Source organism: Manacus vitellinus, unplaced genomic scaffold (assembly GCF_001715985.3).
Source record: "Manacus vitellinus isolate BGI_N305 unplaced genomic scaffold, ASM171598v3 scaffold_53_pilon, whole genome shotgun sequence".
Lineage (NCBI taxonomy): Eukaryota > Metazoa > Chordata > Aves > Passeriformes > Pipridae > Manacus > Manacus vitellinus.
The window spans coordinates 3,681,375-3,694,392 of NW_021940637.1; the positions used below are offsets into that span (position 1 = coordinate 3,681,375).

Below are 13,018 nucleotides of genomic sequence, written 5' to 3' on the forward strand. Positions count from 1 at the left end.
CAAACTGTGAGTTTGTTTCATAAAGAACTCCAGTTTAGCAAAAGATTTGTTTATGCACAATTTACGTCACATACACTTGCCAGTGTCCTGCAGAAAAAGATGTGCTACTGCAGAAAAATCTTCTACAGATCATTCTGAACACTTTTCTTTCCACAGGGCTGGAAATTGCAATCATCCATTCACTCAAAAGCTTGTTTGCTGGTTTACCTCAAACTACCTGTAAGATTTAGGTCTTGCTACTGAGAAGGAAAGTGCTACTACCAGTGTCTAGGATGAGGAAGACAACAGGAAGGTCACCCACCCTCACTGCTTCCAGGATTAATAAGGTTCATCACACTGGACACCAGTCCCACCTCCAAGCCAGAAGAAAAATGGTTTGAATGGTTTGTGGAGAGAGAATTCTGAACTGTTTCTGAGTTTCCACGAGGTACAGTTATTACAATGATAAGTACTGCTTTACTTTAAATGCTTTTGAGCTACAATACCTAAATTCTGTACATTTTGATCAGAAACTTAATTTCGGTAACTTCTGCATGATTAAAATTTCCATAAAGACTGAGGAGAAAAAGGAGGGAACTGAAAAAAAGGGAAGCCTTTCACAGAAAAACCTGGATAACAATACAGTTGTCAGCCAATTGGATTCACCATGCAGCTAATTTAACCCTAACTTTTTTGCACTGAATTAACTGAATCCTGTTATTCAGTCTTAAAGCAGTCATGTAAAAGGAGTGAGTAGGAGTAGTTCAGCTTTTCTTCCTGACTTGAGTTCTTTTTGAAACATGTAAGTTTTAAAATTTACTTACTCTTTTAAAAAATTTATGCCCTGTCCTTATTTCAAATACTTTAACATTAAGAAACTTATAGCATGTATGATATTTGTTATCTTCCATGAACATAAACTGTTTGATCCAGGCTTAGAACTTCAGTCTTGGGAATTGCATGTTAGGGTGGGGACTCGGGCAGGGCTCTAAAGTAAGCTGTTCTATGTTTTCTACTGACTTTTTTAATGTGTTGAAATTTTCTTAGAGGAAGTAAGAAGTTGCAAAGCTCTCTCAGAAGAAACACCAACAATGCTTTACAAATCTGTATTGCTTTTAAAAATATAGGCTTATTAAAGGACACTTAAGATTATCAGTTTTCAGGAAAAAAGTAGGAGTAGGCTGCTGAACTTAACGCTCAGAAAAAGTGCTTATGGCTCAGGCTGGAAAGAACTGTTTCATGAGGCCAGCATTTGAATCTGTCCAGAAGCCACCATTTGGGCCCATCTCAGAGACAAACTTTAGAGAAAAGATTTTGATGCAGTCAGCAAAGTGAGGAAGTGGAGGGCAGTCAGGGAGCGCACCAGCCCAGAGACACCCCACAGCTTTTGGCTGAGCTGGGCGTACTGCAGTGAGTGAGGTGAGCATGCAGACCCTGAGAGCCCTTTCTAACTTGTAACACAGCAACTTCAAAACCAGGAGGCCCAACATGCAGAGGGACGAATTAATTTAGTCTGTCCTTTGGCCTGTGGAATATCAGCAGTGGAGAAAGGCCCTTCCAATTTCCGCTGGTATCCTGTTCAGAGGGAGTGCAGCTCCCCAGAAGTCCTGGCATGCAGAGCAGCCCAACTGGCAGCTCAGCAGAGGATGGATTAAAGCCCTAGTACCCACTCATTTCATCCTGCTGTACAAGAGCTATCTTCAGGCATTAGATTAGGTTTCTCCTCTGGTAATCTTTTCCTGCAAAGCCTTGGGTCTCCACAAGCACTGCGCCCTTGCTGCACGTGAGCCCTTCGGGAGTCAGTGTGTGCCTAAGGCAAGCTAAAGGAAACCTCATGGTTTTTGGCTAACTAGCCATGTGTCAGGAAAATGCCAGGTGCTAAAACGGAATATGAACTTTATTTCACTGACACAAGAACTTGCTTGGTTAATTGGTTTCTTCACACACACAGATTGCATCTTCATTCAGAACTTAGAGGAAGCTGTGCTTTACTCTTTGTGTTAACGTAATACTAGAACTGAAAGTGAAATCCAAGCCCCTATTCAAAACACATTATCTGCACTTTATATAAAGGCCTCTTTACCAACTTGAGCACAGGCTGTATTCTACTCCAGTTTGTCCAGCCCAATTGTTATGCTGTTGTCACACTTGTCACAATGAGGTTTGATAGTTTCATTTCTCAGATTGCTTTCAAATACCGAATACGTTATTAAATTCTCCATTTTCACATATCTCAGCTACAAAATAATCAGAAAAATGTTGCCTAGGGAAACGAGATAAAATAACTGATGCAATAAAAGAGCACATAAGCTAAAAAATAACTTTTTTTCATCCGGGTTCATTAGTGTTGTCCTCAAAAATGTGCTTATAGATATTTAATGTAAAGAAATGAAAACTTCTTTACAAGGGAATGGAAATGAATCAGTCTTTTCTACCTATTTGAATTCAACCAATATTTCAGGAATAAGGATTAGACTAAAAACAACAGATGCCAAATAACAAAACCTCCCTAACTGTAAGGCTAAGCAGAGAATACAGAGCTGCCCAAGCTCACTCTGTCAGATAGAGACTGACACAGGTCTTGACCACTTTCTCTTGGATGAGTCCTAACCTGACATCTATGAGCAAGGGTCATATAATTAGGCCTTCTCTTCTTCCTGTGCCCCAACAGCCACATAGAGCCAGTTTAGCAGTAGTACAGAGGAGCCACTGTTAAGCCACAAGGCCCACAAGTTGTTTTCCTGCAAGACTCTCCCATACTAAGACTCCAGACTGAGACTGGTGCCCACATCTCCAGAAGTTTATGCTAATTTGTGCAAACTCATTTAGTTCTGATGACTTCCTGAAAAGCTGTTCCTGTTATGATGTGCTGCTTAGTGAGTAGGATGACTGACTTTAGAAGGATGGAATTAAACAAAGGTTTATTTTGTTTAATCTCTGCATTCATGATGCCATGCTAATGAAGATGGCTAAAAGCTTGAGAGGTCACAGTGATTTGGAGAGGAGCTGCAATACAGGATTCTTGTGATCCCTGGCCCAAATCCAGTCTGTTTTTCTACATATAAATGCATGGTATAATGCAGTAAGTTGGGGTTCTACAACCTCTTCAGAACGTAGTGGTCCTGCAAAATGCTTTATAAGATTGTAGCCTGTGGATTGCTATCAGGCTCTGCACTGTCTCCCTCTTCCCACTGGTGCATCAAGAGACAAAGAGATTTCCAATGACTCGGAAAATTTCCAAACCTTTGTGATGAAAACCTGCTTAGAGGAAGGACAACTTAGTCTGATTTATCTGATTTTCCAAAAGTCCTTTGTGTTTATGAATTTTCTCAGGAGTGGAGAGAATTTTTAAAACCAGTATGGAAATGAAACTCTCTGTATCAGTGGGGTCAGTATAGCTTGGACAAACAGGGTGCTGTATCTGTGCACCACACACAGCTTCTGAGACTCACAGGAACCTTACTGGACAAGAATTTGGACTTGCCATCTCCCTCCGACACCACATATAACCTCCTGGTAAACATTAAAACTTCAGGGGCTATGTGGCTGATGATTATGTTAAACACCAGGACATCCAGTGAGAAAGTAGGATGGAAAACATAAATGTGAAAAGACACGTAGGGGAAGGGGAACTTTGAAAGTTGGTGGAGAGAATAGTAAAGATTTTGGTGACAAATGTTTTCTGCCTGGTGCAAGGCTTTGCAATTTCATAAGGCTGAGACAGCTTAGCCACTGGAGTGCCAAAGAAGTGCACCAGAAACCATGGATTGCCCACCACAGTTTGTGCTAATCAAGTACTTAATTCTAAAACTTTTTTGTACTCTGAGTAGAGGATAAAAGGCAGACGCTACTTCCTTGGCTTTTCCACCTTGTTTCCTTTGCTTTAAATAAGATAATTAGCATCCTCTGCACTATGGTTTTTGCTTTAGATAACTGAGCACTGAAATCTAGCTATAACTATCAGAAGGATTTCACACAGGGCACCAAACAGCTGGAAAACGCTACCAGCTCTCAGTCCCTATCAACGTGGGCTGGATTTGACCCAGGAGTATTTGGAAAGCTCTGTATCTCTTTGCCACACCACAAGGTCAAGGATCTATCCTTCCTCCAAGCATGAAGAGCAAAGCCCTTAGTTTCTGAGCACAGCAGCAAAGGACAAGGAAGATTCTAAAGCAGGTCATAAACTGCTCTGTTCAAGTACCTCTTGCATGATCATCATCTCTAGCCTGCAGTACTGTTCTCAGCCTTCAGCTCACCCCTAAATACCAGCTCACCTGGTCATACAGCAATGGAAGAAGCTCCACCACAGCAGAGGTTTTTGACTGTTTCTTAGTAAACAGGTTTGGCAGTTCTTTGGGTTGGTGTTTAAAGCTGCTTCCCTGTGTCCCTGGTGTCCTTTCAGCACTGCAGGGTGAGGTGGACACCCATCCCCTTACCCATCTGACACACGGGTAGACCAATGCCTTACTCAGCTAGTTCAGGATCGCTGGAAAGCACAGGAGACCCCAAACCCTCGTTCTACATCAGTAAAACCCATTATGTGTTTCGTAAAAGCAAACATTTGCTAGTCCTGGAAGTCATCACTTGTTCTATTAGCTTTTAAGTCTTAGTGTCTTACAAACTTTTTTCAAGCCTGTCACAATTTCTTTTAAAGACAGAAAAAAATCCCAACACCTTAGAAAACATTCTGGAAGGGGAGTAAGAGGCATTTAAGCCTGTTTAAAACTCAATCCAAACAGAGACAGACCTGTTGCCAATGAGGAGGGAAACTTGGCAGCTTTGCTTAAAGCTTCCCACACAGACACTGGAGACGAAAGAAAACAAAGAAGCTGTAGTCCCCGAGGGTCTTGCCACTCCCTGGGCAAAAACAGTCCCTCCCCTGCTTTTCCTTTAGCTCTCAGACACACGCACATGCTCTCTTCTCTGTGCCATTAGCTACAGCAATAGCCAATCGAGCCCTACAGACCTGGAAAATATACAGGAAATTAAGAGTTAAAAAAAAAAAAACGGGAAAAAGAAAAAATCAGAGAACTTGGAGGCGAGCCAGCGTCCCCGAATGACTCCGCCGTGCCGGCACTCCCCGCCGGCTCTGCCCTCCCTCCTCTCCCCATGCCCAGCCCTCCGCTTTATCAGGGACACGAGTTCCCTTCTTGGGCTCCGCTTGCTTTGGGAGCCCAGGAACATCGCTAAATTTATCTTTCGCTTTCAGGACAATGGCAAATGCCAGCAATAAGAATGCAAAAGAACTGAAAATTAACGGAGACAATTTCCTGCAAGCCAAGTGGAAGCACCTTTTCTGTGTAGCTCCCAAGGCGGCAAAAAGCAGTTACACAGTGCAAAGCAGGACAGGCTGCCTGGGGTGCCAGGAACATGCTGTTCCTTTGGCTGTGTGCCACGGGGAATTGTCCATCCATACGCTCAGACTTGATGGGGCTTTCTTCTCTCCCCCACAGAGCAAAACATGCCCTCAAATTAGAATGGCTCTTGCTTTATCTCAGGAAGGCAACAGGAAATTCCGAAGGGACACTGAAGGTCTGGCCAGGTGGGTGAGGTTGACACCTCTGAGCTAAAACCGTTCAGGAGTTGCTAAGTCAGGATTAGTTCTGGGGATCTCTTTCTTAGTGCTCCTTCCAAGAGAACTGACCGTACGTCCCAGTGAACTAATGTGCTGTCTGGAATCAGGCAGTGGAACCTGGCACAAGCTGCTCTGGTCGCTGTGGTGCCTCAGCAGATGTGCTGTGGTTGTGCCTTCAGCAGAGACCACTCTCCTCAATTTTTGGTGTCCCCGTCTGACTGAAGCCATCCTGTTCCCCAGCACCAGGCATGAGGTGTGGCCAGTCCTGGGGCCTCTTTCAAGATGGCTCTCTTAATACTTTCAGGACAACTTTCACAGCGCTTGCAAGACTTCCACTTTTTCTATGGGTGTGTCTCATAAATTACAATAGCAACAAAAAAGTGGTCAGATAAGTCTTCAGCAAGAAGTAAACACTAAGCACTGATGAGTACAAGTTAATGGCTGAATTCCAATGTTTTTTGGTTTTAAATTGGTTTTACCCAGCTGTCAAAAGCCTCTCAGAGACTGCCCCTATCCCCCTCTCTCTTCATTTATGGTGTTCAGCCTCTCCATCTGCCTTTCTGCTTTCTCTAGGTTTCACAAAGTGTCTGCTAAAGAAAGAAACAGACACACAGCCATTTAGGTGCCTCTAGAACATTTAATTTTAAAATATCAAGAATACTAAAGCTTGCATGGGAAGTGATAAGCATGGTATAGTGATGGGAGCATGGGGTAGGAAAAACAGGAAGGTAAGAAGTATTGGAAAGGGAAGTACAAGACACACAGAACAAGAAGGCTAGCAGCTAAAAATTACAGCTTGGTACAATCCACACAGATGACCCACATGCCATTCCCTGTGACATTAATAAAACAGGGCAACATTAGCTTTGAATCTATGCCCAGTAAGGGTTTATTCCCAGAGGTTTGGTTTTTTGGTTTTTTTTGCCGTTTGGCTTTCCCGAGCTTGAGTTCCGAGAGGTGAAACCATAACAGTGGCCAAATACAAGTTTGTTTGGTTTTGGTTTTAATTACCAAGCTGTAACAAATAAATCTCTGGCTGGATCGTAACTAACCTGTGTGGGTCCTTAGATGAGCTTTAAGATGGGAAGATTTGCCATAAACTTTTTCACACCCCACATAGTGGCATTTGTGCTTTTTCTGGGGTGATCCAGGGTCAGTCCAGCTTCTTATGCGTTTGTTCTTTTGTCTGGGGCTTGGCTCAGTGACTGCAGCCAGGCTGGTAGGTGTGGCTGCTCGCTCTCCTCCATGCTTACCAGCCGAAGACACACTTTCTTCCCCAAACTCCTTAGGAGCAATGGAAATGTGTATTTGTTCTGTTCTATCAAGGGTCTCCGTGTTTTCCATCCTCAGTGCAGGTGAGTTTGGGACATGCTGGTTCAGGTCTGCTAAAATGCTGGCTACCACCAGTAACGAGGGTCCATTGTCCTTCCCGGCTTCTCTGACTTCCCGCTTATCTTCTCCATTGGATGGAGGAAATATTGCTTCACCAGGTTGGGGATCAGGCTCCCCTCTGGGACTGTGGATAACAGCACGACTTGACATGGAAACAAGGCACTCTGCCGCAAAATGGTCCACATATGCTGCTGTTGCCATTTTTCATAAGTTTAGAAAGAAATCCAAACAGACGAGGACCAAAAAAAACCCCCCAAAACCAACAACACCACAACACCGCTGTCTCCCTTTCCCTTAGAATATCCCGCACGCAGACTCTCCCCCGTGCCGTTCCGCGGTGTCCCCGCAGGAGCAGCGCTGTGTGAGGGCGGCCCGGCCGCGGCCCCTCGCGCGGTGACAGCGGCGCCTCACGGCCGTTACCGGGGGGCGGGGCCTGGGCGCCACGCCCGTGACGTCACCGCACCTCGGCCCTGCCCCCAACCGCAGGTGGGCGGTGCGCGCGGGAACCCGAGGAGACGCCCGATTGGCCGGCGGGGGGCGCGCGCCCGGCATCCTCCGCCCCTTACGCAGTGCGCAGCGCCCCGCGCGGGCGCCTCCGCCGGCCCGCCTGCCTGTGAGGGACGGGCACGGTTCGTTAACATTGCTCTGAAAATATACCTGCCTGTTGCTGTTATTAGGAGCCCCAAAAATATACCAGAGGCAGAGGAGCTAACTAAACTTTTATTCGAGTAAAAGGCAGATTTCACTGTCCAGTCCCCAGTGAGGTCTCTCAATTTAATGAAGGTCACTTTTATCCCCTTGTCCGATATGTCCGTCCCCGTTTCCTCGCTGGCTGAGGTATTATGGGTTACAGCCTTCTCTACGCCTACCATGTGTCCCGCATTCCATGACCCCCTTGTTTCTGGGCAAACTGCACCTTTCTATAACTCAAAACTGAACAACCTGTCACTTCCCACCACCAAATGCAGCCACGCTGCAGACTTTGCAAGAACATCTGTTTATTCCTAATAACACCCACACCAGAGCTGCGCTGCCAGGGACAGTTGACAGGCACTGACCTGCCCAAAGATCCAAAGAGTGATCCAAGTGAGCAGCAGGGCCGCAGGGATGGAGCTCGTGTGCAGATCCGATGGGCTGTGACGGGTTTAAGTGACGCCCAGGGAACACACCTGGAATCACCCACCTTCCTGGCAAAACCCCAGTGCTCTGCGGCCTCTGGATTATTCAAAACTACAAATGGAAATAATTTGGGTTTCATTATTATTCTCAGCTTGCTGAAGATACAGCTCGGACGGTTTTATAGAGATTAACTCCTGAGTCAACAAGGGAGTCATGTGTGTGATTAACTTGCCAAGAAAGGTAAAGAAACCCATCCAAAAGGAGGTCTGAAGGCACTCTGTGGTGCCTGTTATCTTTGCTGGAACATGTTTCTTCGGACTATTTCTTTGGAAACTCATGTCTTTAGCACAGATGGGCCTTTTCTCTGAGGCTGCTTTGGAAGCCTTTCTTTCTGGAGGGAAAGCTTTGGAGTTTGAGCGGGTGTGAGATGAAGTGAACATCTGTTGCAGACACTCAAATAGTTCTGGTGTTAGGTTGAGCAAAAAGTTGGTTTTGTACACATGAAAACACCATATTCAGGAGCAATATCTGCTTCTGCTGCGCTTTGTGAAAACCCAGGATTTCGTTCCCGTCAGCACCACGCCTCAGCGCTCCTGGGTGTCCCCTGCCTGCCACAGTCCCAGGCGTGCCCTCTGAACGGGGCAGTGCTGCCATGTGGCACCTGAGGCTGCAGCCAAGGGAGGCACAACCTGTGCAGGAGGATGTGGTTTGATGCTGAATCGAGCCCTTTTGATGCAGACATACCATACCATACCATACCATTTGTTCTGCTGAGCATATCTACAGGAAGTGTTTACATGTGTCCAAATAAAAAGGTTGAGTTTGGGACCTACCTATTTGCTCCTAGATGAAAAGGGAATCCTGGGGAAAATGTAGAAGAAATTTTAGTTGAGTTCAAGCTCAACCTCTTCCTTGAGGGAGGAGAATTGCTTAAGCAGACCTTCCTGGTGGTTCTTTAGTAATAGATTCAGAGAACAAACCCTGCAGCTGTCTCAATCTAAGGAGAAACACGGGCTGTTTTCAGAGAAGTGAGGAAAGGGCAACGTTTAGGCACAGGTTCACAAGTTATTACTCCAGCATCAAGGACAACTATCAGAAAATGTGCAGGAGAGACCTGGAGTGTCGTGGTTGCTCTGAGCCCCCAGCCCACACAGCCCCTCAGCGCCGCTGTGCCCTCTGCCCCCATGGCCTGGCCTCCCCTCGGCCGGGCTGTGCTGCTGGAGCTGGGGGTGTCCGTGTGCCCGAGGCGCTCTGGCTGAGACTCTGATGCTGCTCATGTTTTGTTCTCATGGCGTGAGCAGGCAGGACATGGCTCGGCCGGCTCCCAGCACCTGTGGCCCCAGGAGAGGGGCAGGTGTCCTGTGCACAGCCAGGGCTGCGGGCAGAGGTGCCGTGAGGGGCAGTGGCTGTGAGGGGCAATGGCTGGGACAGCTGAGGGCAGGGAGAAGGACGGACTTGCTTTTTCAAAAGATCTATTGAGTTAAAGCCTTGTCCTGAGAGTAGCTCCTGCTTTTCATGTAAAACTGATGGCCATAACCAAGTTCCTGGGAGTTGATGACCTCTCCAGTCCTTGTGCCATTTTGCGTTGAGCGCTGGTGTCAGTCTTGGGCTGCAAAGGACCCCCAGTGTGGCTGGGAACAGGCGGGGGCTCAGGGGACGAGGTTCAGTTTGATGAGAACTTGCTCATTTTTTGCTTTTATGAACCCTATGAGCATGACTTCTTTGTCTGGGAAAGAGCAGTGTTGTGAAGGTTTCTTGTAACAAAGCTTTTTGATGCGAAAGACAAGTTAGTCATATTTGGCAGGTGTGTGTGTAGTCCAGTTTGAGTTCATGTATTACTCTCTTTTACATCATAACTATGAAGGAAAATATGCCTCTGACTTTTTAATAGCTGACTAGAAGTAAAAAATTATCTTGTCTTGCACACTAATTGTGTGAAAGAGACACTATCTCTTGGCATGTACAAGTGCGTTTGTCATGGGGCATAATTCCAGCTGCCCAGAGGAACCAGCTTTGGCTTTAGTTCAGGATTGCAAATCTTAAATGTAGTTATGTGAACTAACAGTAGCAAAGTAGCAGGGGTAACAAGTCTCCTTTGTAAGGAATTTCAGTCATTACATTTGATCAGTAGTACAAAAAATTTTATGGAGAATCACTAGACAAAATAGTGTGCCCATTTATCAACTCTTTCTTGTATTCATATATATATTTACCAGCCTATTTGTTCATTGCTGTTTGTGGCATGTTTATTTTCTCTGAGCAAGTGGAAAAGTGGATTTCTCTAAGTACATAGTCAATCTCAAATTTGCCTTTGCTGAATATCACACACCTGTTGACTTGTTCTCACCAAATGAGCTGAATTTTGAAACTGAGATTACAAAAAACTAATAAAAATAGATCCTACCTATTTAATTTTCTTTATTTGGTTACATTGTTGGTGTGTTCTCACTTGTAGGCCTTTGTCCCACAGGTTGAGGTGAGACTTTTTTCCTCTGTTATGGCACTATTTTTGCATCCACTCAAGTAATACTGCCTGGGTTTTGGCAGAAATTCTTAATATTTATTGTTTTCTTATTACATAACTTAGAAATTTTTTTAGCTACAAATGCATAACAGCAGAATAATTTTAAATGGAATTCACCCTGTTCTGCTCCTCCCAAAATAGCTCATTGTTTTAAATTATAGGAATAAGAAACTCTAAGATGCTTTGTGAAATGAAAATAGTTTTATGGACTCTGTTAAGAGGAACTTTAAACAGAATAGAACAAAGTCCTTACACAAATGCCAGACTGGTGTTTTATTTTGCATGGCCAAAATAAGTAAAGAAAAAAATTGATCTATAGCAACATTTTTTATAACTGATGTAAAAATTGTTATTCTGGGTAAAAGGATGCTGTAAACCAAATAATAGTGGAAGACTGCAATATGCAAAATTGAGCAATCTGAGGTAAGAGTTTTATGAGTGGGAGATATGAGGATTTTTTTTTTTCTGAGAGAAATTGATTTACTATTCCCAAGAATATGGTAAGATCTAAACATGCAGTTTTATAGTAGCAGGTATTTGAACAGCACTTTTCCTGCATAAGTTTGCTCAGTAATTTCTTCTCTTTTCATACACTTCTGCTTTAGATCCAGTGAGTGAGATGCACAAAAAGCATAAACCACAGGAGATCTATGGACTTCAGTGAAGTTACATAATTCTATATCACCTCAGGAATCTCTTTATGAAACAGAAAAAGTAAAAGTCCATGTAGTCCCTCTCCCTGTTTCAGTTCCTACATAGTGCCTATAAGATGAAAAGATGTAGGTTCATTTTATTTTGTCTGTGTAAATAGTTCCTTGTCCCATAAAACTGAAGAAACAAGGAAAAAAGGAAACAAAGAAAATAACAGATATCTCTACCTGCATTCTTGTGGTACCTGTATCCCCAATCCTACACTTTGACAGAACATATCAGTCTTGACTGATGCTTTCCTGTGGTTCCTCCTTAGTGATTCCATGGTTTGAGGGGGACTCCGGAAAGAAAAGGGAATAAAAGGGAACAGAATGATAAAGCCTCTGGCCTGTACCTCTCACAGAGATTAGGTTGCCTAACGATGTCTCTTTTGTTGATACCAGGTTAATAATGATGCTGAATTAGCAGAAGATAGGAAGAGGGAGGACATGAGCAAGTTTCTGCCAGAGATGAGCCACGCTGTCCACTGAATGTTTTCACAAGTCCCAGTGTCTTAATAAAAGAGCGAGTATCAGATGTTCACCCTCATCTTCAGAATCTCGTTAGCTCATTTTAATTTGGACCAATTTTGTTGTGTCAGAGCAAGTAATTGCTTGAATTCATATCAATATCACCAGTAGGTCTCCAATTGTTAAAGACTTGGACTGTAAAATAAACTCCCCCCTCCAAAAAAAAACCCCTCTGTAGTGGCTTACAGTTGGCAATACTTTTGCAAAAAGTGAAGGTAAGGCTTGAATATTTGAAAAGCCAGGAAGCCATTGTTTCATGAAGGTCAAAAATTTTGACATTTCAGAAACAGTGTAAGAAGATGTAAACATGTTCTTGCATTAAACAGTGATTGAAAGGTTTATTTTGTTTTCAGCTGTTCATTTCTACAGTAGGACACTGCAGTGACAGTGTTGCAATGTAAGGGGTACGGAAATGGAGGGTCCTGACTGGGCTTCCTCCCACTGGTCTGACTGACTTGTTAGTTACTGTGTAATGTGGTATCTTTGTGGAAAATGCTAAAAGCTGAGAAACAAAAGGAAGCACAGTTGTTATTCAATGCTTAGTCTTTTTCTTTAACATTAAATAGTTTAGATGTTAGAAATGAGCATCAATGACACTGTATGCAAACTGTGTCCATTTTAATGGATTTCTTGGGAGGACTCAATAGGAATATCCACATAATCCTCAAAGCCACTGTGTGTTAAAGTAATATCTGTGAATTTCTAAGCAGCAAGACTAGTTGGGGACTGTGGGGTGGGGGGAAGGTCTTGATTTATTTTATTTATTTATATATTTTTACCTTCCCTTGAGAGGAGAAAGATAGGGAGAAAGACTCAGTGGAACCACTGCCGCTCGTATAGGGAAATGTTTTATTCCGATGCTTTTATTTTGGAATCCGGTTCTGGTTCTTCTTCCCTTCAATAATTTTATCAATTGTGACTTCTTGGATACCACTTATCACAGTATTTACGAAACAGACAGGTATGTTTTGAAAAGTGAGATTTACTTTTTTATATACTCCTTTTTTTTGCTTTTTCCCTTTAATAGCCTTTCCTGCTGCTCTATTCCATGGCAAACCTGGACGTGCCTCTTGGTTGCACAGAACTTGTGAGGTTCTGTGGCTTCTGGGCACTGCCCTTTCCAGGCTGGAAATCCCAAGGGCAGAAGTAAAGTACTCCTTTGGGAGCAGCAACCTGAATCATGAAATGCAGTTTGTGCTTCAGCTGTCA

At 44.0% G+C, this 13,018-nt stretch overlaps 1 protein-coding gene across 1 annotated transcript in view; it reads right to left on the reverse strand.

The window, feature by feature from the left end:
* The window catches only part of KLF13 (Kruppel like factor 13), a 28,143-nt gene extending 20,770 nt beyond the window's left edge, over nucleotides 1–7,373 (reverse strand). Inside the window, exon 1 of the mRNA XM_008927949.3 lies at nucleotides 6,607–7,373. Within this exon, the coding sequence (XP_008926197.3) occupies nucleotides 6,607–7,147 (541 nt within the window). The 5' untranslated portion in view covers nucleotides 7,148–7,373. The remainder of the gene's footprint in view (nucleotides 1–6,606) is intronic.
* Between the last annotated feature and the right edge of the window lie 5,645 nt (nucleotides 7,374–13,018).